Consider the following 27846-nt stretch of genomic DNA (forward strand, 5'->3'; position numbering starts at 1 on the left):
CAGCTCATTCACAGGGACTTGTACAGCCAACGCTCCACTAATAATAATAATGATAATAACATTAATACACTAATAATAATATCCAGAAAATAAGTTTTCTCTTAAGGAGAAATATGTTTATTAAACATTTATGGAAGGAGTCTCCAGTGTCAGCGCTTTGTAACAGTAAATTTTTCACTAAGGGAAAGTATTTCTTGGTAACAACCTGCATGAAAAGAGAAGCTGGTGAAGGAACGACTGTAAGCCATAACGTAAGTGAGAACATCATTAAATGTATTTATAAAGATATGTTGTCTTTTTAATAAATTAAAAATTGTAATCTTTGGTGAATTGCTGTGGTATAAGGAGAATAAAACACTCTGGGTGTGTTGTTATAGGGAAATAATCCACAGTGAGGTGGTGAGAGTAACTCCACTTTGCACTGTTGCATCACACCACCCTGTCGTTGATTATTTTCCTATAACAGCACACCCTGTCATGTTTTATTCCTTATGTACTTTATGCCAAACTCCCAATGCACACATATAGTAATTTTGATGGAAACCATTAAGTTGATTCTCATAATGTGATGGAAAACAACAAAGATGTCATAATACAGTGTGTCCCAAAAGTCTCCATACAGAGGGGAAATTAACACTTTTTAACAAAATGTCTTCCAAAAGTTTTCATACTTGGGTTATATTTTATATATGTATTTTCAGACAGCCTTTAAGAAAGCATTTGACAAAAGAAGAACGTATGGAATCATTCTCGGGGCTGGATCAGGAAGCTGTCTCAAGGTTGCGATGGACTTTAACACGAAACATGGCGAGCACATCACACACACCACACTGTCGCCAAACTGGGACCTGAAGCTGGGAAAGATGACTCTGTGAGTGTTACCATGGAAACGGCAATCATGGAGAGGAGGTTTTGTAAATAAAGTTAGATTTTGTTAAAAAGTGATCATTTCCTCCTATGTAGGAGACTTTTGGGACACCCTGTAGATTATAATGCTTGTTTTTTCCTTCCTGGATGTTTTAGGAAGCCCAGGTTCCTCTTGAGCTCCTTGTCCACTCAGGATGTCAGTGGATTAATGAGTTAGAACTGTTTACTCGGTGTGACCGCTAGATGTCGCTGTTTCTCAGGTTAAATCCCCGCATGGCTTCAGCAGCAGCAGCAGCAGCAGGTTATAATAAAACCCCGAGCAGTCTGGAGTGGCAGTGTAAAGCTCAGTGTAGAGAGGAGCAGAAACATCAAACACTCTGTGCAGAAAACTCTCAGCCTCTTCTAGTCCTCTATATCCCTCTGTATCCCTCTTCATCCCTCTGTATTCCTCTTTATTCCTCTACACAGCTCCTCAACACCTGAGCTCAGGATGGACTCCAGGATGGAGGTTTACACACTTTCCTCTGTTTAATTCCTTCATTAAACCCTCATCTGCCTGGATTTATTTCTTCCATGTTTAAGGTAAGTTGAAGCTGTTCTCTTCCTCTAGTCACCTTTTCTTTTGTTTGTAATGAACACCTGGAATATTACCTGTTTCCCATGTTAAATGCCAGGGTGTAGTAGGATGCATGTAGACTGTACTGTATATGACATGGAAATACACTGTGAGAAAAAAATAGTGGAATTTGTTCTGAGTTATTGAACTTTTACACTAATTATTGCTTAATATTTAAATAAGGTCATTGCATTATTGCATTAGAATATAAGCAGCTGAGGAAGAAATTGAGGATGCTAAGTGTAATTTAGCCTAGAATAGTACAAATATATATATAAAAAAGTTTGAATAGTTTTATAAAAATAGAAATTGAAAGTTAATTTGAGTTGATTTTGCACATTCACTGATGATGACATCACTTTGCACGAAATTTTCACGAATATTGTGACATTTTAGCTTCTTAATCCCTGCGAAAACATTAAAACACGACTGAAATCCTCACGCGCTTGTGCCATGTATTAATATTGTATATATTTAGTTAAATAAAATGAGTGAAAAGTATTGCAGGTGTTAAACAGGCGATGCACACTCTCGTACTAAATAGTATGTAGATCAGTGGGGTACTTGTGCTACCCTGTGACGTCAGCGCACTCATCTGACGTGCTGTGTAGTACGCTAGTGTGCTGGGTGGTGAGCGGTTGTCAAGGCAACCGCTGAAGCTTCGTCACGGCTGGTAGCTAACTAGCTAGCTCGTTATTAAAGCCTCGTTTATTAAAGCTGCGTTTTAAGGCAACTTCAGGCGTCACAGGCTGCTAATTTGACGTTTGATACTCTAGTATATCTTTATTGATGTTTTTTGTCATTATTTATTCATTTATTTCGACAGTTTGCTCGGGCAAAGGGGCAGAAACTGCTTACCTCAGGTGCTTGTCCCCTCACAGCCTGAGGAAGAGTGCAACATGAATAATACATGTAAAGAGTGAGATTTTAAGCCTGAACACATGGGAATGTTGTATAGTTTTATTTTATTTTCTCTTAGTTTTATTTTTAAGCTCTTAAATAACATCTATAACTTAGGCAAAGTAAGGAATTTACAGGAAACAGTAACTGAGTCACTTGCTGGAACTGCTTTATAAAGGCTACTTGAGCCATAGACTTTGTGTTTCTTTATATTTGTTTGTTCCTATAGATGTAAGTCTGAGGTTAATACCTTGAAAGGTATAAAAGTATCTATAGCCAAGTCTTAACCTCTTGGCAGAGGCAACCAGGTTGCTGAAATCCGATGGTATAATATGGTAAAATATGAGTGGAGGAGGTGTGGCCTATGTGTCCGTCCATCTCAGTAAGTGTGGCTTCATAAACCTGCGTTAATGTTTGGGTCTCTAATTAACCTATTTATCTTTTAAGCATAATTCCCACATGTACATAATTTTTATTTCTGTAGAGACATCTGGTGAAGCTCAGTGGTGATCCATTAGCATGTTAGCACACAGGCAACGAGCTGTTTATCCACACACACACACACACATCCTGAGCAGGTTAATTGCTTCACCTTTGTGTTTTATTGTTCAGAGCCTCTGTCATGTCTTTACCTGGCTTTTCTTTTGATTTTAGAATCTTCTGGGTCTTTCTCACACACATACACACACACACACACACACACACACACACACACTAGCTATCTGACTGCGGAAGCTTTCATAAATAGCTTTATGCTATTCATAAAGCATAATAAGTACTCTTTAATTATCCCGCCTCAGGAAGATAACGAGCTAGGCGTCTGACGAGGAGCCCGAGGCCTTATTATTGTCCTCGTTATAATTGCAATAGATCAAATCCGAGTAAATAAGCACACACTTGCAGGTTTAAGGCTAATGAGACGGCGTGTGAAACCCACTTCATCTCCTCCTCTCTGACAGGCTGAAACGCCAGATCTGGCATTAATCCTCTTTCTCTTGAGTTCTGGTCGGATCTGCAGCGTAGGTTTAAAAAGATAAAAGCCTTGTTATTTCATGAAGCCTAAAAAGGCAGGAGAATATTTAGATGTGTGAAATGTGATTTATTTCTGTATTGTAGGTTTTTTTAAGATGATTTTTTTTCTCTGCTAATTTAAAAATAATTCATTTGAAAATAAGCTCACCAACCTATCTCAGTAAACCGATCTCAGTAAAGGAGGCGTGGCCTCTGTGTCAGTCTCCATGAAGGAAGCGTGGCCTCAGTATCTGTCAGTCTCAGTGAAGGAGGCGTGGCCTCAGTATCTGTCAGTCTCAGTGAAGGAGGCGTGGCCTCAGTATCTGTCAGTCTCAGTGAAGGAGGCGTGGTCTCTGTGTCAGTCTCGGTGAAGGAGGCGTGGCCTCAGTATCTGTCAGTCTCAGTGAAGGAGGCGTGGCCTCTGTGTCAGTCTCGGTGAAGGAGGCGTGGCCTCAGTATCTGTCAGTCTCAGTGAAGGAGGCGTGGCCTCAGTATATGTCAGTCTCAGTGAAGGAGGCGTGGCCTCAGTATCTGTCAGTCTCGGTGAAGGAGGCGTGGCCTCAGTATCTGTCAGTCTCAGTGAAGGAGGCGTGGCCTCTGTGTCAGTCTCAGTGAAGGAGGCGTGGTCTCTGTGTCAGTCTTAGTGAAGGAGGCGTGGCCTCTGTGTCAGTCTCAGTGAAGGAGGCGTGGCCTCAGTATCTGTCAGTCTCAGTGAAGGAGGCGTGGCCTCGGTGTCAGTCTCAGTGAAGGAGGCGTGGTCTCTGTGTCAGTCTCAGTGAAGGAGGCGTGGTCTCTGTGTCAGTCTCAGTGAAGGAGGCGTGGTCTCTGTGTCAGTCTCAGTGAAGGAGGCTTTGTAACAGTCAACCTGAAGCCAAAATCTTCTAAAGCCTGTGCAATTACACTGTCTCATTTTGACAGGTGCATTGTGGGTAAATGAGAGTGTTTTCTGTAGCAGTGGATCGTTGTCTCCCTCTTGACGTGTAGTGGGAATCCCTCTCTCTCGCTCGGCTCTCGCTCGATGCCACTGTTTCAGATTAGAGAGAGCGGAGTTGTGTAGAGGCAGGCAGATAATGGTCTTCTGAAAGGATTTACAAGGAGAAATTGAGGGATCGACTCGCCGTAACGCCTCAGGAAGTGGAGTTGTGCTTGTCTCCCACAATCCCTTTCACATTTCTCCAGCTGAGCCTCATTTCACTCACAAGAAGCTTCTCCTGATGTGTTGAGCTGCTGTTCAGCATCGGTGTTTCCTCATCGGCACCGTGACGAAATGACAGCTAATTAGTGTAAAAACACAGCAGGACGCGAGGCGGCTCATCGTCATGTGTGTGCCATGGGTGTGATCTCGTATCACAGTGACAGTTCATCTGACATCACTGTGCTGTTAGAATTATGTGGGTGTGTAGTCATTTTGAATAAATTGTAATAAATTGCTTAAAATGTCCAGTAAACAAGTAAAATGTCCTGACAACATCTCTACACCTTTGCCCTCATTAAAAATGATCTATAAATATACAAAAATATAAAACTTGGAAACCGTTATAGGAAAAGAATTTACTTTCTCGGTTTAGAGTCAGGCATGTTTTTTGGGAGGTGGGAGGAAGCCGGAGGACCCAGAGGAAAACATGGCAACGCTACTTATCTCAACAGATATTTTATTCCTTACACTCCGCTTTTAAATATCTTACCTAACCTGTGTAACAGTCTGCTCTTAAATACAGTCAAACTAGGACTTTCTCTGCAGATTTCCGGAAATTATCAGTGATAACGAGAGCGGTGTAATAACTACGGGATGTGGTGGTGATGTGTGTGTGTGCTTTGTTCTGTTTTTGTGCATTTTACAGTAATTTATAGTCATTTTTTCATGGCACTGCAGTAGCGATCAGCGCTGTGTGAAAGAGGACTTTCCACGCTCTCGGTTTCAGAATCAGTAATTTCAGTTGAACTGCCGGTCCCTCCATGTGAGTGCCTTGTTTTTTTCTGAAGAGTCCTTAAATAGTGTAACATGATACAAAAATGTACTATTTTCCACATTTATGGAACTGATTTATTTACTTTCGTCATTAACACTGTAGCCTGAAAAGCACTGAAGCTGGAAATGTAATTTGTAATAGCAACAGCAGTAGTTTCTGTTTTAACTCTAGAAGAGACGACTAATTGACTAAGTTGTTTGAATCACTGGTCAGCTAGTAAAAATGAGTAATCGTGCAAACCCCTATTACCCACAAAATATCTACAGTATTCTGTATAATTAATATACATCATCGTGTTAAGGTTTTGTTTATAATGTAGTTTAATGAGGTAATAAAACTCCGGGAGAGCTTTCCTTTCCGTATCTGCATGTTGGATTCTGTTGAATGGAAATAAACGATGTTTGGAACTGAAGTTGTGAGAGTAGAGATTCGAGAGGGCTGTACGGTTGATCCAGGAAATTGATTCAGTCCAGTTTATGGGATTTGTTGCTTCACGGCATCATCACGAATTTGCATAAGATTGAGAAAATGCTGATTCGATTGGCTCTTGATGTCTATTCATTGGGAGACAGAGAGTCTGAAAAGTCACAGAGACAAAGCTTTAACCACAATCACTTCCTCATCGTGCCTCTGAAGAATTCCTATCTTTAAGATACGACAAAAGCCATGTGTGTGTGGGAGAGAGAGAGAGAAAGAGAGAGAGAAAGAGAGAGAGAGAGAGAAAGAGAAAGAGAGAGAAAGAGAGAGAAAGAGAGAAAGAGAGAGAAAAAAAGAAAGAAAGAAAGCAAGAGAGAGAAACAGAGAGAGAAAGAAAGAAAGAAAGAAACAGAGACACAGTGAGAGAGAGAGAGAAAGAAAGAAAGAGAGAGAGAGAGATAGAGAGAGAGAGAGAAAGAAAGAAAGAAAGAAAGAGAAACAGAGAGAGAAAGAAACAGAGACACAGTGAGAGAGAGAAAGAAAGAAAGAAAGAGAGAGACACAGAGAGAGAGAAAGAAAGAAAGAAAGAGAGACAGAAAGAGAGACAGAGAGAGACAGAGGGAGAGAGAGCGGGAGAAAGCAGTGATCAAACTCATTTCTTTGCTTTATTCTCCAGCTCTTCATAGACTGATGTATTGGCTAGAGGTTAGGAAGCTGCTGTTTTGTTTTTTGGCTGTGTGTGTTTGTGTGTCTGTTTGTGTGTGTGTCTGTGTGTGTGTTTGTGTGTCTGTCTGTGTGTGTGTATGATTTTAAATGTTGGGGTTGAACAGGAGCTCCACTGAGGGGTGTTATTCAGAATTCAGAGTGAGCAACACGTCCATCCGTCTCACGGCTCATGCAGAGTTTCTCCCGTGTTTGTGTTCCTCTCAGATTGTGAGAATTCTTTACAGATATGGTTCGTTTCCAGAAGCGGTGTGTACCGAGTCTAACTCTCCCTCATGGTCTTGATCCAAGTCTAATCTTCATGAATATTTATAATTTAGGGTTTAAATGAATGCGTTTGTTCTAATAAGTTATCATTTCTATAGCAACAGCTCATTCACAGGGACGTGTACAGCAGACGCTCCACTGATAATAAACAGATTAAAAATTTACGTTTTCTGACGTCTTCAGGACAGAGGAGTTTACGCTTCTTTGCGGTTTCTCAGTAACACGCGTAACAAGCTGCAATTTTTTATCAACTTATTAACTTCAAAAGAGAGAGAAAAAAGAGAGGCTGGTGAGGGAACAACTGTTTATAGCTGCTATAACGTAAGTGACAACAGGATCTAAGTTGTTTCATGGATGTTCCACAACTGTAAATATAACTATAAATGGATAAAAGTATGATGTGTTGTAATTATTGACACACTGCTGTGGTGTAAGAGGAATATAACACTCAGGGACGTGCAGTTATAGGAAAATAATCAGCTTCAGGGTGGAAACAGTAACTCCGCTTCATCACACCACCCTGTCGTTGATCATTTTCCTACAGCAGCACCACACTGAGTGGTTTTTCCTGACATGTCACCACGTGTGACGCCTGAGAGACACCGGATCGTGCTGTGTTCATTTTTAGTCGTCTGGATGAGAGAGTTTAGCATAGAGAAGACTTTTATTACAGACAGAAAGAGAACACAGAGAATACGGGTCTTATATAAAAGATGTTTACCGAACTAGACTTTCGAGATGTGGTGTAGACACGCCCACATTGTGGTGTAGACACGCCCACAATTTATAGCCCTCATACATATGGAATTTTAAAAAACATTGATGTTACTTTCTGTAAATTTGCAGCTTAAATGTATAAGATCCGATCACATGGTCACGTCTGTAAGTTGTCAATCTGTAAGAGTCGATATTCCCAGAGCTTCCACCTCACACTCTCGGTTTTTTTAAGACTTCTGGCCACGGCATCGTCAGGATTCAAACCTCAGCCGCTCTCGTGACAACCTGGCAAAACCTCAGACAGCTGCACCACTCTCAGGGAGCACGTTCATGCATTATTAATACACACACACACACACACACACACACACACACACACACACACACACACACACACACACACACACACACACACACACACACAACAAAACAAACTCACTTTGTTTAGCAACTATTTCAGTGTATTTCAGTGTATAAAACCACAGAATCCATAACCATAGGAATGACATCACTAGCAGAGTTATTCTGAGATCGAGATCTCAGCTCTTCATGTTGTTGGTGTTCCAGTGGCTTTTATTGAGGACCCATCAAATTCCACAAAGGAGACAGGATTGCCTAATCAGACAGGTTTCCCCTCACACGCACACACACACACACACACACGCTCGCTCTACCTCGGCTCTCCCGGGGTGTGATAGATGAGGCTGTCGGCTGTCACTGAGCTCGTACAGCAGTGATGGATGGTTATGGAGCAGCCGGGAATCAGCGTTTGATTGAGCTGTAAGGATCTCGCTGTGAGCAGTTACAGTAATTCTGATGACAAACACAATGCACTCGGTGTTAAATCACTAATACGTGATGTGTTAAATCACCACGGAGTGTGTTGGAGGAAAGCCAGAGGACGATATAAAGGGTGTGTTTGTGCTGCAGTGTGGTCAGGGGTCAGCACACACACTGAGAGAGAATACACGAATGATTCCTTTAGAGTTTTATTAAACATCCTGGAAAGTTTGAAACAAAACTGAACTTGTAGGTTAGAATGTTCTAAGAACTGTCTGGGCGTGGCTTAATACTCTTGATTGACAGGTCTCTTGATGTGAGCTTTTTCAATACAGTATGATGTGATCCAATGAGATACAATATTGTACAGTTTATTGAGAGGCCACACCTCATTTACTGTGACTGACAGGCACATTGGCCACACCTACTTTATTGAGAGTGACACAGAGGCCACGCCTCCTTCATTTTTACTGAAGCACAGAAGCCACTAGTAAACAGAGGCCACGCCTCCTTTACTGAGACTGAGACACAGAGGTCACGCCTCCTTCACTGAGACTGACACACAGAGGCCACGCCTCCTTCACTGAGACTGACACACAGAGGCCACACCTCCTTCACTAAGACAGACATGGAGGCCACGCCTTCTTCACTGAGACTGACACACAGAGGCCACGCCTTCTTCACTTGGACTGACACACAGAGGCCACGCCTCCTTTACTGAGACTGAGACACAGAGGTCACGCCTCCTTCACTGAGACTGACACAGAGGCCACGCCTCCTTCACTGAGACTGACACACAGAGGCCATGCCTCCTTCACTGAGACTGACACACAGAGGCCACGCCTCCTTCACTGAGACTGACACACAGAGGCCACGCCTCCTTCACTAAGACAGACATGGAGGCCACGCCTTCTTCACTGAGACTGACACAAGGAGGCCACGCCTCCTTCACTAAGACAGACATGGAGGCCACGCCTTCTTCACTGAGACTGACACACGGTGGCCACGCCTCCTTCACTAAGACAGAGATGGAGGCCACGCCTTCTTCACTGAGACTAACACACGGAGGCCACGCCCACTTCACTGAGACTGACACACGGAGGCTACGCCTTCTTCACTGAGACTAACACACGGAGGCCACGCCCACTTCACTGAGACTGACACACGGAGGCCACGCCTTCTTCACTGAGACAGAGACACAGAGGCCACGCCCACTTCACTGGGACTCTTTCCTTTATGTCTGTTTCATGTGTTTATTAATTTTGTTTCATGTCTTGTTTTTTTTGTCAGCTTTTATGTTTAAAATCCATTCAGTAAAATTCTCTCCGGCCGTCTCTGTCTCTCTCTCACACGCACACACACACACACACACACACACACAGAGTGAGCTTCTGATCGTGTATTGTGCTTCAGAGTAAATCGTGTAATAACTTTTGTTGTCATGCTGTTTTTATTTTTATTTTTCCTTTGATGATGTAACTGACTCGGAGCTGCATGGTGGCGCTGGTTTGCTGAAACACTGTTTATTTTCCTGGAAGAGAAAATCTAGACCAGAAAATGTCTTATTTTTTGCATCAAAGGTTTTAATATTTAAACGTTTAGTGTGTTGTTTCATTGGACAGATTTTCTAGTTCAGATAATCTGGACTTAAAGACTGATTATAAAGCTTCTACTTAAAAAAAGAGATAATTTACACAATCCAGTATATAAGATTTTGAATGTTTAAGGTTAATAAAAATTAAAAGTTAATAAAAACAAACCACGATGTAAACCATGATGAAGCAATAATGTGATGGTGTGATGAAGCGGAGTTACTGTTACCACTGATTATTTTCCTATAACAGCACGTCCCTGAGTGTTTTATTCCTCTTACACCACAGCAATTTACCAAAAAAGAAATTACAATTTCTTATTTGTTAAGGAATAAGTCATATTTTTTTTATCCTATTATAGTTATATCACACTTTTTATCTGTTTATAATTCCATTTAAAGTTGTGGAACATCCAGAAAATGCAATGATTGTAATTTCATGAATTGCAAATACATAATTATAAAATTATTGTTTTTATTTTATTTTATTTTAGCATTCTGCACACAAATACAAAGATTTATAGATTTAATGGCATTTATTCCTCCTTATTTCCTGGTTTATTTTTTATTTAGGTGGGTAAACTGCAGTAAAACATACACAAAAGAAAAACTCTCCGCTTTGTATGAAGGATAATTTGGTTAATGAAATGTTTATTTGTTGTGTCTGTTGCTTTGGCGCCCCCTGTGGTGAAAATGTGAAATAGATTATTAAAATAGAATTAATAAATGATAAATCAATAAATTATGTTTATTGTAATGTTTTGAGAGTGGAAAACAGTGTATTATTTCATAGTGAAAAGAATGGACTTTGTCATGAGTTTTTGTCGTGTTTCTGGTCTTCTATAATATCAGATCTTGTGTAATTAACTGTTTAACTGCACAGTTAAGTTTCGAACTGGAAATAATCTTTTCCCCTGTATGAATCTTTCCTGTTTCTCCTTCACAGCGTCAGCACTGAACTGAAAATGAGTGACATCTACGAGTCGGCCGCCACCTCGCTGGGGCTCTTTAACAGTCCCTGCCTGACTAAAGTGGAGCTGCGCGTGGCGTGTAAAGGAATCTCGGACCGGGACGCTCTGTCCAAACCCGACCCCTGCGTCCTGCTCAAGATGCAGTCGCACGGCCAGTGGATCGAGGTGAAGCTGCTTTCACTTTCCTGCGTTTATACACAGCCAGGAAGTGAGAGTCTGAAATGTGTGTGTCCTAAACGCTCTTGTGGCCTCGATAGGGAACAGAGTGTGCACTACTGAGGAGTCTGCTATAGACATTTTCATCCATGTATTATGAGTGAATCAGAATTTCTTTTTTCTGCAAAGAATCAGATTTTCTTAATATTACATTGAACTATATGATACAAATCGAAGCTAATCGAAGACATCATTAACGGAAAAAAAATTGTAGCACTTTAGCAAAATTATCAAGTATTTACAAAGTTACAAAAAAAAAGCTACTCAATTAATCAGATGAACTGAATATCAACGATATCAAATATGTAATCTTATCTCAGCAGCTAGCATAGCTAACTTATCTAATGATTGTTTGAATAACTTTTCGAAGGATTGAGTAAATTTTACGCTAAAATGTTTACATTACGTCCGTAGACAAGCGTTTATTTTACAGTGTGGAGAGGAAACGCCAACATGGACGACAAGATCTCACTGTCTCCCGTTATTCCGACTCGAAAGCATTCACTACATAAAAGTGACGATTGTGGGTTTTTTTTTTCACTCTAACATCAGCTAGTGTTAGCGTACAGCTGTGTTCATGTTGAAACATTAGCATACTGTCTTGCTAATCTTTAACAGAACTGAAATTTATCAGCTGTAATTCATTATAAGCCGAGATATTATATTATATATTATATGGGAACGAAAATTCCCAATATTCAGCCTTTATTTCCTTGACATGTTTAAAACCTTCAGGTTTTTCAGAAAATTACGACTCATAATTCCCACTCGGAGGTTGATGTGAATGTTTTTTTCCCAATCGGAATGTGGGATTTTTTCCCTGTAGGTTTTTTCCCTGTATTTGGATCTGTAGTTCTTAGTAGCATTTACAGAACCTTTCCAAATGCTAGAACACACGTAGAAGCAAAACCCAGTGGTGTTTGTTTTCAGGTGTTTGTATGGTCGCTGATAAGATTAACAAAAGGCCTAGATGTGCAGCATTTTAATATGTGTGTGTGTGTGTGTATGTGTGTGTGTGTATGTGTGTGTGTGTATGTGTGTGTGTGTGTGTGCGCATATGTTCTCAGTGCAATCTCTCTGTGTGTTTTGTGCCAACTCAACAGCCGGATCCTTTCTCATCGCCCCCTTCGTTCCTCATTAGCCGTTTATGAAACAGCGCCGTTCCTGATCCTTGTGTGTGTGTGTGTGTGTGTGTGTGTGAGTGTGTGTTCCCGCTTGATGTAATATCACATGAATTATTGTAAAATAGCCCATTTTGTTCGTTTTATGACGCTCTGTTTCCTGAGGCAAGCTGTTGGGGTCGTCACATCATTTTCATCATTTCAATCCGGCGAGTCCTCGAGGCGCTGGCGTGTCCCTGCGGGACGTTTAAGCGAAATCGAGTGCGTTTTCAAATCCGTGCCATGTCCATGTGAAAACGAAAGGCCCGGAATCTTCTCAGCTTGTGTTTTGAGCTTTATAGAATCAATGCTAACGAGTTAACACTTCCAGGATAATCCTGTGTTCGTAAAGTCGCTTGTGTCGCTTGTAGTGTGTCTCTTGTGTGCATGTCGTGACTGATGCTGTTGTGTCTCGTGGGCGTGGCCGGCCTGGCGTTAGTTTTTATATATAGCTTCTAAAGCTAAGTAGTTAAACACAAATTAAATAACGCACTACTCAGCATGAAATCTTGTGTGTGTGTTTAAATGTTACGTGCTCGGCTTTGTACTAGCATCGTTCTCAGATTAGATTAGCAAAGTGAGCTAACTGTACTAGCCACATACACTCACCAGAGGCACCAATGATCTCTGCTACTTCATTCCAAGATTTATTTTTCTTCCTATATCTCTATACACATTTAATGACAGATCGTATATGACAGGAGAAGATGAAACCATGCTTACAGTTGAAATCTCAGAGTATTAGCGCTGCTAACTCATGGCGAACTGACAGGACGGCTACGGATACAGTAGCAGCGATGACGATAAACGAAATATGCTAATGCAAAAAAACCTCAGTTTATCACCTCAAGCTCACTTTGTGTTTATGCGAGGCCGTAACTTTCTGCACGAGCTGATATCCGGCTCACGCTGACTGACGCTGACGTGAGCAGAACGTAGTTGATTTGTTTAAATGCTGCATCGTATAATCTGACACGGAGAACACACGCTATCACACAGTCCGTTATCGATTTCACAACAGAGTTTACTGGGATCTCGTACAGAAGAGTGATGAGCAATAATCTTAAAAGAGCGGTGAAATTGCAGGGAGCCGGAGGAGGTGTGATTAGAAACTCATAATAAATCCATTAATAATGTAACAACGGCGGCTAATCATTTCTGAGATCTGTAATATAACAGTCACGCTGAGAATGCTAATAACGCACGTAGCGCAAAACACATTCCTCAATCGGGTTAACTATCATCACTGGTGATTAGGGTGTGTTTCCTGAGGCGTGTTTAGAACAATTCTCCAGGTAAATATGAAAAGACAAAATTAAATATAATAATTATTCAAAGTATAGCAGACACATCTGATCCCAGTACAGAGACAATGCTAATCCACTCTTCTTAGCTAGTTCAAGACAGAGACACTGGCATGGGCGTTTTCCACTTTGAAGCACTTCTGTCATGGGCGTGTCCCACTTCAAAGCACCACTGGCGTGGGCGTGTCGCACATCAAAGCAACTCTGTCATGAGCATGTACCACTTCAAAATACCACTGTCCTGGGCATGTCCAACTTTGATGAACCTTTGTCATGGACGTGTCCCACTTCAAAGCACCACTGGAATGGGCGTGTCTCACTTTGAAGAACCTCTGTCATGGGCGTGTCCCACTTTGAAGCACTTCTGTCATGGGCGCGTCCCAATTTGAAGAACCGCTGTCATGGGTGTGTCCCACTTTGAAGCACTTCTGTCATGGGCGCGTCCCACTTTAAAGCACCACTGGAATGGGCGAGTCTCACTTTGAAGAATCTCTGTCATGGGCGTGTCCCACTTTGAAGAACTTCTGTCATGGGCGTGTCCCACTTTGATGCACTTTTGTCATGGGCGTGTCCCACTTTAAAGCACCACTGGAATGGGCGAGTCTCACTTTGAAGAATCTCTGTCATGGGTGTGTCCCACTTTGAAGAACTTCTGTCATGGGCATGTCCCACTTTGAAGAACTTCTGTCATGGGCGTGTCCCACTTTGATGCACTTTTGTCATGGGCGTGTCCCACTTTGAAGTGCTATGGTTTCAAAGTTTTATAAATTAGAGGTGACTGTTGCCAAATCACATGTAGCTTAGTGAGAATTAGCTATCTAACATTAGCTAGAGAGATACTTATGAAGTGTCGCTTCATGTTAGTGCATCAAATAATTGTTTTTCAGCGCTTCAGTCTGTAATGTTCTGTGTTCTGTAAGTGCACTAGGTAGGTAACAGCAGTCTGACCACAGCTAACGTATGCGAGCTGAGAAACAGCTGTGCTGTGTTAATGTTAATGTTAATGTTAATTGCTTTTAACTAAGCAGCTGCACGTGAGGTTTTTAGCTCCAGAAGAGTCCACTGAGAGGTGATTTCCTGCCCTGTGCACTTCCCCTCGTCCTGCTAAAGCAGATCTGATGAGCTGAATCAGACGATTTTGGGCAGCGAAAGCACAAAAATGTGCAGTGTGTGAACTCCTGTGTGTGTACTGGGACTGAAGCTGCGTCTCTAATTGCACACTACGCACTTTATACACTGTCCTGTATTCTATACAGCGTGCACTACATGATGTTTGTAGGTCAGTAACATCTCAAAACAGAAAGGATAAATTAACGCTCGTAATTAGAGGTGTGTATTGGGACTGGGATGCCACATGACCCAGTAAAGAATTCACAGGAGTGGGCGTTCTTTTTTTTTTTTTTACCACGGTTAGGGATAAAAAAGCTCACGTTCTGTTCAGTAACATGGCAGTGTGTTGGATTCTCACGTGGACTGAAAGTTTACTGAGTTCATGTATTCATCAGTACATCAGTACGCTCAATACGCAGCTCTTAGCGCTATTCTTGAGCCACTTAATGTAACCGTTTATGACCCACTGTCGCCACCTACTGGGCTGGCGTTTACATGTCAGCATGTTCAAAGTGTTTTTGTGTTTTCATGTGGATGGAGATATTTTAGAAAATGCTGTTCATGTGAACAGAAAATTATTCAGATTCTCAGCTGTGTGAAAATTGGAGCACTTACAAATGCTAATGCATGCGATGTTCCCCTCCTATTTGCAGTAATTGTAATTTTGAAGCGAGTGTGTGCTTGGAGCAAGCATGTGCTCTGAGCGAGTGTGTGCTCGCTCTGTCGAGAGATTTACATTGAGGCTCGAGCAGCTTGAAAGTGTATGAATTATGTAAAAAGTAAGAAAGTGCATGTGAGAAGATAAAACTCTGCAGCTGCAGCTGATGGATTCTCTCAAGTGCCACGTCATCATCTATTTATTTATTAAAGTCTACATCCATCTCCATCCTCTCGGTGTGTGTCGCTCCCAGAACTTTCCACAGGGCTCCTGCGAAAGTGCAGGGGCTTTTGGGGATTTTTAGTGGTTTCTAATGGTCTGTATAATGGTGGTTTAGAAGAACGTGTTGTTCTTCATGGTTCCTGATGGCTTCTCTACATTTGTGATAAAGTTTTATGATATGAAGGTTGAATATCGGCACGAATTTCTAATTCAGATGTAAATGAGAAGCTCCACTGTTGTGATGTATCATCATCAGCACGACATCCACTGCATAACTTATTGATGGTCGAGTCGCAAATATACAAGTGCACTTTAAATCAATATTTCATTGCTCGTTCCATTAAAGTTGCTTGATTGATTTATAAGACGCTCGTAAGACATCAGTGTCTCTCAGAGCAAAGCGAACTTCTGAAAAGTCTTGTTTTAGCAGACGGAGAAACTGGTCCGAGATAAGCAGCTAGCAAATTAACAGAAGCTTTACAATAGTTTAAATGATCTAATGACCCTGTTACATCAGTGTGAACAGGGGGAAAGTTCTGCGTATTCAGACTCGGGTTACGCGCTGGCTGAAGTATGAATGAGTAGATGGTGAGCGTTGAAATAAATCTAACAGGAGTCTAGTATACAGTCATGAATAGTCCTAGTTAACGTAACTCTCACATAACTTCTGAATAGCACTTCAGTCTGCAGTTACATCCGAGTTCTGAATACTGATGTGTGGAATTTCAGTATTAAATCCTCGCTGTTTAACGTACACTGCTTACCTTTGCTCTTCTTTCGTCCATCTGAGTGATCCTTATACATTCTGTGCAAAAAGTATTTCGCTATCAGACAGAGTTCTGAACTAGAACCTGTTAAAGAAGCTAAAACTATAATCTTAACTCCACAAGGCTTTGTGTGAGTGACACGCTGTGCACTGAATGGAGATCTAGCGCTTACGTGAGCTGAGATTTTCTGTGAGCCGTGTTTGCACGTCCTCTGTAGATGAAACTGCCAGCCTTCTGGAGCAGGATGTAGTGATTAGATAGAAAAAAAAATCTCGGTGATGTTCAGATCTGCCTTTAAAAGTGATTCGGGGCTTTTGTTTTGTTTAAAGATGCGTTTGCGGATACAGGAAAAGCCTCAGATTTCCACAATGGCAGGGAAGAAACATGACAGCCCTGAAGCTGAGAATGCAGCTCCTTGATTTAACACTGTAGTCGGATGCTCTCAGGCAAAAGTGGAAACATTTGTGTGTGTGTGTGTGTGTGTGTGTGTGTGCGCACTTGTGTTTTTATATTTTGATGGGGACTGAATTTCCCCGTATGTGTAGGAATATCTGACAGATTTGACACCTTACAGGCACTTTTATTAACTTAATTTTTTATTAAAGTCCTTTTTCTCTCCTCTCTCATTTCTTCATTCCTTTCTTCCTCTCATTTTCTTCCCTCTCTTGTTTCTTTTATTTCTTTTTATATAGCTCTTTCATACATTAATTCATTCACTCTTTGTTTGTTTGTTTATTTGTTTACATCTTTTCCTCTTTCTTTCTTTCTTTCTTGCCTTTCCTGTTTTCTTTCTTTCTTGAATTCATACATGCTCAAGAAAGAAAGAAAGAAAGAAAGAAAGAAAGCTTTCTTACAGCTGTGCTGAGATGTGAATAAAAGCTTTGGTGAATGTAGTGTGTCAGTAATATTTGTCTAAACGAGGGAGAGAAGGATATGAGAGGAAGTGTGTGTGTGTGTGTGTGTGTGTGTGTGTGTGTGAGGAGAAGAGGAGATATTTTCTCCAGTTTTCACTCTGTGTTTTCGCTGAAAGTAAAGCAGCAGCATCACACTTTGCTCTCGTGAACATCAGGCGCTGCTTCAGAAATCTGACATCTATTTTTAAAGGAGAACTTCTCCAGATGTGGGTCAGGAGCCCTCGGGGAACCCTGTTTCAGATCGTCAGATCCATCCTCTGCTGATTTCCTGCTGCATCTGGGCAGACTGAGCTTAACCTTTGACCTCGGAGCAAAAACTACTGAATAAATCAGTGAATCAGTCCCTTCTCTCGCTCTCTCTTTCCTCTCTGTCACTCTGTTCTGCAGCTGAAAGGTACAAGATAAATGTAAGCTCTTCGACTGCAGCATCGCCATAAAAATCACACACACACACACACACACAAACACACAAACACACAAACACACACGCACACTTTCTCTTCATAATGAATTGATCACGTCTCATTTTATGCATCAGCTAGCTAGTAGCGAGTGACAGTGATCAGGGACGTGTTAGCATGATAGCATTGTTGCTCCAGTGTTTCTTTCCTTGTTAGCGACATCAGCTTCCTCTCTCCAAACCGATCCAATAACCAGCCGAGTTCAACCTGCGGAACGTTTTGATTGGAAAAGTTGAGGAAAGTCTCGAGTCTGAATTGCTTTCCTGCGCTGTGTTTCTGCTCAGGAGGATTGTGGAGGAAACGACAAAGTTGCACGGCTCCGAGGTCTCGGAGGAAATCAGCGGCTGCCATTTTTGTGTCTGACTGACCGATGAGTGATGAAATCCTCCATCCTCCATCACATCCTCACATCCTCAGCAAACAGAGAGAGAGAGAGAGAGAGAGAGAGAGTCAGAGAGAGTCAGACAGAGAAGGAGAAGGGGAGAGAGAGAAAGCAAGAGAGACAGACAGATAGATAGATAGATAGATAGATAGATAGATAGATAGATAGATAGATAGATAGATAGAGGGACAGAGAGAGACACACACAAAGAGAAGAGAGACAGATAGAGAGTGACAGAAAGAGAGACAAAGAGTAAGACAGAAAGACAAAAAGAGAGAGAAAGAAACCTAGAAAGAGACAGATAGAAAGACAGATAGATAGAGAGAAGAGAGAGAAAAGAGAGAGACAGAAAGAGAGAGAGAAAGATGCTTTCAGAGAGACAGATAGACACAGAGAGGAGAGAGGGAGACAGAGTGATAGAGAGAGTGAGAGAGGCAGAAAGAAAGAGAGACAAAGATGTTTTCATAGAAAGAGACATCTAGAGACAGATAGACAGATAGACACAGAGGAGAGAGACAGATAGAGAGTGACAGAAAGAGAGAGAGAGAAGCAGAAAGACATAGAGAGAAAGATGAGAGAAATAGAGAGAGCACCAGAGAGAGTGAAACAGAGTGAGCGACAGATAGTGAGAGAATTAGAGAGACAGAGAGAGTGACAGAGAGAGAGAGACAGATAGAGAGTGAGAGAAATAGAGAGAGACAGAGAGAGCGACAGAGGGAGAGACAGATAGAGAGAGAGAGAAATAGAGAGAGAGAGAGAGAGTGTCAGAAATTGAGAGAGACAGAGAGAGAGAGAGAGTGACAGATACACGCAGAGAGGAGAGAGACAGAGAGAGAAAGATGCTTTCAGAAAGACAGATAGAGAGTAAGAGAAATAGAGAGACAGAGAGAGACAGATAGAGAGACAGAGAGAGACAGATAGAGAGTGAGAGAAAGAGAGAGAGAGAGAGAGAGAGAGCATGAAATAGCATTAAATCTGAAGAATGTCCACACACTAAGTGTTTTTATTTCCGAGTCTCTGAAAGCGATTGCTTTTACCCGTGTGTTTAAGGTCACGGAGCGGAGCTGGAGTGAGGAGCAGATAGAAGGTGGAGCTGCTGATGCAGTGCAGGAGACGCGAGCAGCTGAGACTAACCTCCGTCTCAGGTTACAGATAAGACGAGCCACTTTCACTGAAACGGCCTCCAGGAAAAAGTTTTTCTCCAGTTACAGAATTTCATTTTAGAGACGCTGCGTTGCTTCTGCAGTTCCATATCATTATCTTCAGATTGCTCCAAAGTAGAGATCGATTTTATCTCACACACACCCCGTCCACACAGTCTGCGTCCTCAGCAGCTCAGGGTCCAGATTAAAGTTTGGAGGAGTCAGAGTTGGATTTTAATTTACGGTTTCCAACAAACACCTGATTTTCTCCAGTGAAACTTACCACAGATGCTAACATGGCTAATAATGAAAGAAAGAAAGCAATCAGGAAGCAGTTAGCATGATCTCATTGCTGCTATGGCTAAAAACAAGATAACCTCAGACTTGTGCTATTCGCAAGTGTGGGTCATAACATAGACACCAGATTTATCATTTTGTGAAAATGTATTAAAAATATAGAAAAAGAAGCTGTCTTAGCATCGGGGTGAATTAGCAATGGGGTGAGTAATGACAAAATAATAAACAAAACAATATTGCTAATCTTTATTCTAAACAAATACGAAAGAAAATCTTTCCTTTCTCCCTGCCTAACCAAAAACTGGACAAAAAGACATGCTCCCAAAAGAAATGGCACCCATACGGGTCCTAGAGAGCTGTGTGTCTTTTTGATTTCTGATTTCTATAGCTATTTGTACAACTATGCTGAGAAAGTGCTAACATATTTCAGCATTTCAGCTTATATACATACATAGTGTACAAAGCTAGCATAAAGCTGCAGTATCAGATCTAGCATCTATTCTAGTTCTCTTATCAATTATAGCTTAATAAAATGTCAGTTTTTTTGTAATTTGAGAAAGGAAATATGGCTAATCATTTTATGTTACATACCAAATCCCACTGGCTAATCAAACAAGCAAACAAGCAAACAGGAAGCAGTTAGCTTAATCTCTGTTGTGTAATTTTTCTTTTTCAGTCTATTACATTTCATTTCTGATAAATGAAAGTAAAAAAGTGATCCAGCATGATTTCTACTTAGCTTCCTGTTGGCAATATTTTATTGTTTGGTTTCTACACACCTCACATCTCTGTTGTAGTGAGATTCAATCTCACATCAATTACCAAGTACTTACCTAGTAATTACTCCTAGCTGGCTCCCCACTACAGCTTTTATTATTCTGTAACATTAGAACTTTTTTCTGGTTTCAGACCAGTTAGCACAATGGACAGTATGTTGTATATTATTTGCTGCATTTTTCATCCTTATTAATGGCTAATATTGAGTGAGATGAAATTCATTAATCTTCAGCAACTTCTCTGGTCAGTCACAACTTTTATTTATTATTATGCAACATCAGCATTTTCCAGACTAGAAAGTCTGTTGTTTACTGGCTCACTAATATAGCTTTTATTATTATACAATATCAGCATTTTCCTCTGGCTTGGGCCAGTTATCATGATGTAATATATATAATATTTGTTGCATCTTTCATTTCGATTCATATCTGTTGAATGAAAAAAATGCAAAACAGTTGGTGTCCATTATTTACTCCTAGCTGGCTCGCCACTACAACTTTTATTAGTATGAAAAATTTACTACATTATTTAGGATAATGTTAGTCTCCTTTCTAGTGACATTTAACCTCACACCATAATTCCCACTTTACACCTCCCAAACAGCTAACATGGCTAATAATAAATGATTGTACAGAAGCTTGGAGCAGCTAGAATTCGGTGCTAGGGACATTAGAATTTCCAGAATATACTCCTCTGCTTTCTCGTGTTCGTCTCCTTTCTTGTCTAGGCTTAATCATCGCTGTATTTTGTCTGCGGCTCAGTCTCAGATAAATCGCTGAAGTCGGGTAGTAGGTAGGAAAGTCATTAACTCTTTATCTTTTTCCTCGAGCCTCACAGGAACTTTACCGAGGCGTGTTCATGGAAATCCGCAGGGTTCAGATGAACAGTACAGCGAAAACCACGCTCTGATCATGGGGCGCCTTCGCTCCAGGCATCTCGCTGTAGACTTTATAGTTAAGTAAAGTAAGATTTAGTTTAAAATCCTCAAATCTGTCTTCAGCTCAGTGATGAATAATGTGAAGAATCCTGATGGAAGTGTATGTGCAGGTTTCAACATTAAGGATAAAATTGTAGTGTACAGAAATGTATATACAATAAAAAGGGCTTTGATAAGGTCACAGTCTTGTGCTTGTGAATGCGAATACTAGATTGAAAGAGGATTCAAACAATATTTCAGCTTTTTATGAACAATATGTTGCAAGCTAATATAAATCCTTTGCAGTCCTTTGCAAAATTACAAAAAAGACATTGAAAATTTAACAGTTCTGATGATTTATAGAGTTTATTTTAAAGTTTTCCATGTGTATATTGTTGTAAATATTATATAGAGTATAAATATAATACCTGCTGTTTAGAGATGACCTCAAAAATTATCAGGTTGATCATTTAATCTGTGACTTTACAGGCAGATGGTTTTTAAAAGGTATTTGGCCTGTTTCAGGCTGATCTCATGACAAATTTGTATAGATTTGAACAAGTGAAGACGATGTGATTAAATTTTATTCAAATATCATATATGTTTATTAATTTATACATAATAAATATGTATGCATTTAGAACAAATGTTGTGGAGTGTCTGTGAAACATGTTACGTTATAGCAGCTATAAACCATCGTTCCCTCACCAGCCTCTTTTTATTCTCTCTCCTGAAGTTAATAAGACAAAAAAAACCTGTGTCATGTTACCGAGAAACCGCAAAGAAGCATGAACTCCTGTCCTGAAGATGTCGGAAAACTTCACGTCACAGCTTTACCTCTGACTGTTACAAAGTGCTGACACTGGAGACTCCTTCCATACATGTTACAGAAACCTATTTCTCCTCACAGAAAATAATTTTTTAATCCTTTTTAGTAGAACGTCTGCTGTACACGTCCCTGTGAATGAGATGTATTGTTAATTAGAATGAGTGCATTAATATAAACCTGCACTAATGTCAGAGCTGCTGGTATAGAAAATGAATCAACACCTTCTGACCAATCAGAATCCAGAATTCTTTGTAATAACTATTGACCCTTGCCGTGTCCCTGAAGGTGGACAGGACGGAGGTGATCCGGAGCTCCATCAACCCCACGTTCTCCAAAGTGTTCACCCTCGACTATTACTTCGAGGAAGTGCAGCGTCTCCGCTTCGAGCTCTACGACATCAGCAGCAGCCACAACGGCACCAAGGAGGCCGACTGCCTGGGGGCTATGGAGTGTACACTGGGACAGGTAAACACACACACACACACACACACACAAATATTCACACATCCATACTGTAAAATAAACTTGCTGGGAGCCTGAAGCTAGCAGCTGGTTGCTTTGTGCTTTGCAGTTCTGGGTACTCAGGCCCGGGTTCTCCACAATTCTCAGGTTTTTAATCCATTGTTGGAAATCTACTGTGGTGATGTGAAAAAATTTCCTGCAAAACTGCAAAATACAGAAACAAAGTACACATCAAATAGCGATGGCTATTATTATTCTCAGTAACAAAAATCTCCAGGAATTTGTTTTTGACATTCCAAGAGACCGAAGCTAATTCCTGGTTGTAAAATGTGAAAAATTAGACTTGGGAAGGAATGTTCCTCTCGGCTTTGTGGTGATGTCTGCTTCTCTGTAAAAGCTAGATTAGTTCATAGAGAATCTAAATGCACCATCACTTTTCCGTACTGCCAAATCTTGGTGTTAAGCGAAGGTTCTTCCTTTCCCTGGAGTTCTGTCTGGTTCTGTTTCAGATGTCAGAACAGTTGATGTTTTTTTGCAGTGTATCTAAGAGTGAACTCTGGATGATATTCATCCTTATTTCATTCCTGCTCAGCCTCTTTTATGTCTCTTTGCAGTCTTTTAGTTTTTCAGACTCCAGGGTCTCACTTATCAGCGAGTAGAACAAGGTTCTGTCTTTGATCCCTGAACTTTAGTGAATCTTCAACCTCTTTCTGACTTTATCCTGAGGTGCTTTTATTTCGGGTACCTTCATTGCAGTTGAGGCACATCTATATCACATCTATATCACATCTATATCACATCTATCACACATCTATAACACATTCATATCACATCTATATCACATCTATATCACATCTATCACACATCTATATCACATCTATATCACATCTATATCACATCCATATCACATCTATCACACATCTATAACACATTCATATCACATCTATATCACATCTATATCACATCTATCACACATCTATATCACATCTATATCACATCCATATCACATCTATCACACATCTATAACACATTCATATCACATCTATATCACATCTATCACACATCTATATCACATCCATATCACATCTATATCACATTCATATCACATATATCACATCTATCACACATCTATATCACATCTATATCACATCAATATCACATCCATCACACATCTATCACACATCTATCACACATCTATATCACATCTATATCACATCAATATCACATCTATATCACATCAATATCACATCCATCACACATCTATCATATCTATATCACATCTATATCACATCCATCACACATCCATCACACATCTATCACACATCTATATCACATCTATATCACATCAATATCACATCCATCACACATCTATCATATCTATATCACATCTATATCACATCTATATCACATCCATCACACATCCATCACACATCTATCACACATCTATATCACATCTATATCACATCAATATCACATCCATCACACATCTATCATATCTATATCACATCTATATCACATCTATATCACATCAATATCACATCTATCACACATCTATATCACATCAATATCACATCTATATCACATCAATATCACATCCATCACACATCTATCATATCTATATCACATCTATATCACATCTATATCACATCAATATCACATCCATCACACATCTATCATATCTATATCACATCTATATCACATCAATATCACATCTATATCACATCCATCACACATCTATCATATCTATATCACATCTATATCACATCTATATCACATCAATATCACATCTATATCACATCAATATCACATCTATCACACATCTATCATATCTATATCACATCTATATCACATCTATATCACATCAATATCACATCTATATCACATCAATATCACATCTATCACACATCTATCATATCTATATCACATCTATATCACATCAATATCACATCAATATCACATCCATCACACATCTATCATATCTATATCACATCTATATCACATCTATATCACATCAATATCACATCCATCACACATCTATCATATCTATATCACATCTATATCACATCAATATCACATCTATATCACATCTATATCACATCTATATCACATCAATATCACATCTATATCACATCTATATCAAATGTATGTTGATATCACTTATATACAAGGCATGATTTGTTAAAAAAAACCCAGGAGTGGACATTTTTCATATAAAATTCCCAAACTGTAGGCTGAAACTACAGAAAATAATTATTTTGTCTGCTACGAATCAATTCAGCAATTAACAGGCCCAGAAGGCAGTAAACTTTCAAACATTTCATCACAGGTGGAAGAAATTCAGCCATCTATAACAACAAATCTGTAACATCTGGATCCATCTGGGTCCAGGATCGCTCGCACTCAGCTTTCACCAGTAAAGGGAAAAGGCAAATCTGGAAGGCAAGATAAAATAAAAATGACTTGATCTGGTGAAAGAGAGATGGCAGCGGCAATGCGCTGTGCTGACCTTAAATACTGAGCTTGTGAATAACAGCACCAGCAGAAATCATGCTGATGACTGGCTTCTTATCAACAACAATAATTGTATTAGAATTAAATATTCATGCTTAATTCATCCTTCATTCTTAGCTAGCCAACGTTAATGAAAACCCAGTGAATTAGATTAAAAGCACTGACACTACTGAGCGATCCAGTAGAGCTGTACTGCTTGATTTTCTAGAACTGATTCATTGCCACATGTTGGTCTTCACTTCACACTTGTGGCTCTGAGACTTTCCATCTGGCGTCTGTCATCTCCTTCAGCGCAGCTCTGCTTTCTTTCTCAGTAAAAATGAGCTGGATGTGAGAGACGTGACGGGTGTTCTTGTGTCTTTTCCTTCCCCGAACAGATTGTGTCCCAGAGAAAGCTGTCCAAAGCTCTGCTGAAACACAGCAACACCGTGGGCAAGTCCACCATCATGGTACGCTTTCCCTCCTTCCTCTTCACTTTATTATTACATTCAGTACATCTGGCTGTGGTTTAGCACGTTTTTGTTGTAATGTAAAGCCAGGTGACGCTGGGTCGATAGGGGGCGGAGCCTGAATTACACTTGACCACTGACTATTTTCTGTTCACATCTTCAGCTTGATGTTACACTTAGCATAATAACTAAATGTAGCACTGGGCTAATGTTAACCAACCAACTTGTTAGCTTATCTTAGCTAATGTTACCTCACCTCTTTAGCAGGAGCTAGCCTTGTTTACCTAACGTTATGGAAACTATTGTAATTACTGATGCTGATCTCATGGTCATGAATTTGAACGCTTGAAGGAGATGTAGTTTGAGCTTACAGTTTACGTTATAAGAATATATACAAGCGCTAGCCCCACCCCTAATCCTAATCTTAAACTTGAGTTATAAATGTGCAGATCATGTTGAATAGCTAGCATGAGGCTAGCTATTATAGTGTCAGAATAAGGCTAGGATTTATGCTAAGCACTACACTGAGGGAAGTTTATGGTTAGCTAGAATGTTACCTAAGCTCCTCCTCTTTTGACCCAGCAACACCTGTCATGTTATAATAGTTTAAGGACAACTTAAAATCGAAGCTGACTCTTTTATTTCATGTCCCGGGATGGATGATGCACTAACTAATCAATATTATTATTAAGCACTAATATAATTACCCATAATGCCATGTGTATATTCACTTATCATGGTTCCAGGTCACAGCAGAGGAACTGACGGGGAATGATGACTACGTAGAGCTGTCATTCAGTGCCAGGAAACTGGATGATAAGGTATATGTCTACACACACACACACACACACACACACACACACACACCTTCAGATCTTTATTAAGCAGTACCCATGGAGAGGTTATTGAAGTCATCCGAGTGGCAGCATTGTGACGCTATGAAGCTAACACGAGGACATGCTGTGTACAGGAAGTAAGCGTCAGACAGACAGGAAATGAGGTCAAATTTACCCTCAGAGGTCTATGTCTATTTTTGCCTGCTTTTCATACCTAGGTTTAACAGTCAATATAAACATTTCAGATATATATGAAATAAGTTAATACATAAAATAAGTTGATAAATATAACTTATGATTAATTATAAAAAATATGATTTTGCATGAATTTTACTCATTTCACACAGTGGAAAATGACATCATGCATGTTTAAGTTATTTAAGCTTATTTTAATAAATTATTCAAATAAAGTGATTTCCTCTGCCTCTCCAACTCACAGCCCTTTTTCACTGAGACACGCCCACTGCTCATTAATATTCATATTCAATATGGCTTCCAAACTTTTCCTCAGTACCTTCCTGCTAAAGGTGAACTGAGTTAAAGATAAAGAGAGAGAGATAAAAAGAGACAGACAGACAGAGAGCTGAGAAGTAAAGAACAAGAAAGAAAGTTAAACTTTAAGCACTAATTGAAAGAAAGAGATAAAGAGGGAGTGACACTGACAGATAAATGAGGTGGAGAGAGATAAAGAGAGAGAGACAGAGCAAATGAGACAGGTTGAAGGATGAGAGAGAAGAGCGACAGAGGGCAGGAGAGAAATGAAGATTGATTGACGGAGAGAACTGAGACATAGGGAAGGAGAAAGAAAGTTAAACTTTAAACCCTCACTGAAAGATAAAGAAAGAGAGAATGATAAAAAGAGATAAAGAGAGAGAGAGAGTGAGAAAGAGAGGGGAAAGTGAGAGAGTGATGCATACACACAAGAAACAGACAAGAAAACTCATTCTTGTGTTCCAGAAGATCTCTCATTTTAAGATGTCATGCGTCTCTGATCCCTCTCTCATCCCTCTCTCTCATTCTTTTCTCATTTTTTCTCACCTTTGTCTCATCCTTCTCTCATCCTTCTCTCTCATCCATCTATCATCTCTATCTCATCCTTTTCTCATCTCCCTCTCATGGCTGTCTCATTCCTCTCTGTCATTCTTTTCTCATCTCTCTCTCATCCCTCTCCCATCTCTGTCTCATCTCCCTCTCTCATTCCTCTCTCATCCCTCTCTCATTCCTCTCTCATCCCTCTCTCATCCTTCTCTCGTCCCTAAAATTCATTTCAGAGCTGCTTTACTGGCATAAATGTTACAAATCACATTACTGTCTAATTTAAGAACAGATTCAAAATCTCCCTCTCTCTCTCTTCATCTCACATTGTCCTTTATCACTCCTTTAGACTTTCTGTCTCTTTGCTCTCTGGCGGATGACGTGATTGGTTGATAATAAAATTCAGTATGTGCAGCAGGAAAACAGAAAGCTTCATCTCTGAAAACTGTGAGAAAAACCCCCACAATTCCCAAGGTTGGAATTCTCTCTGTTCGCTCATTCAGAGGCGAATCGTTCTAATCAAACGACTCTTTCGAATGAATCAGGGGAATTGATTCACAAGCACATC

General features: G+C 40.2%; 1 protein-coding gene across 3 annotated transcripts in view; it reads left to right on the top strand.

Moving 5' to 3' along the window:
- Positions 1-632: 632 nt before the first annotated feature.
- Positions 633-27846, top strand: part of cpne4a (copine IVa) — a 53600-nt gene continuing 26386 nt past the window's right edge. For 2 of the 3 annotated variants that reach the window (XR_004576993.2, XM_026911516.3), the window contains exons 1-5: positions 987-1449; positions 10806-10995; positions 22271-22450; positions 25336-25407; positions 26154-26228. Coding sequence is in view for 2 of the 3 variants with exons in the window: in XM_026911516.3 (XP_026767317.1) it covers positions 10825-10995; positions 22271-22450; positions 25336-25407; positions 26154-26228 (498 nt within the window). In the remaining variant the exon portion in view is untranslated. Of the gene's footprint in view, positions 872-986; positions 1450-10805; positions 10996-22270; positions 22451-25335; positions 25408-26153; positions 26229-27846 lie in introns of those variants that run through there. The other variant, XM_026911517.3, reaches the window with a different exon arrangement.

The sequence above is a fragment of the Pangasianodon hypophthalmus genome, chromosome 22, assembly GCF_027358585.1.
Source record: "Pangasianodon hypophthalmus isolate fPanHyp1 chromosome 22, fPanHyp1.pri, whole genome shotgun sequence".
NCBI lineage: Eukaryota > Metazoa > Chordata > Actinopteri > Siluriformes > Pangasiidae > Pangasianodon > Pangasianodon hypophthalmus.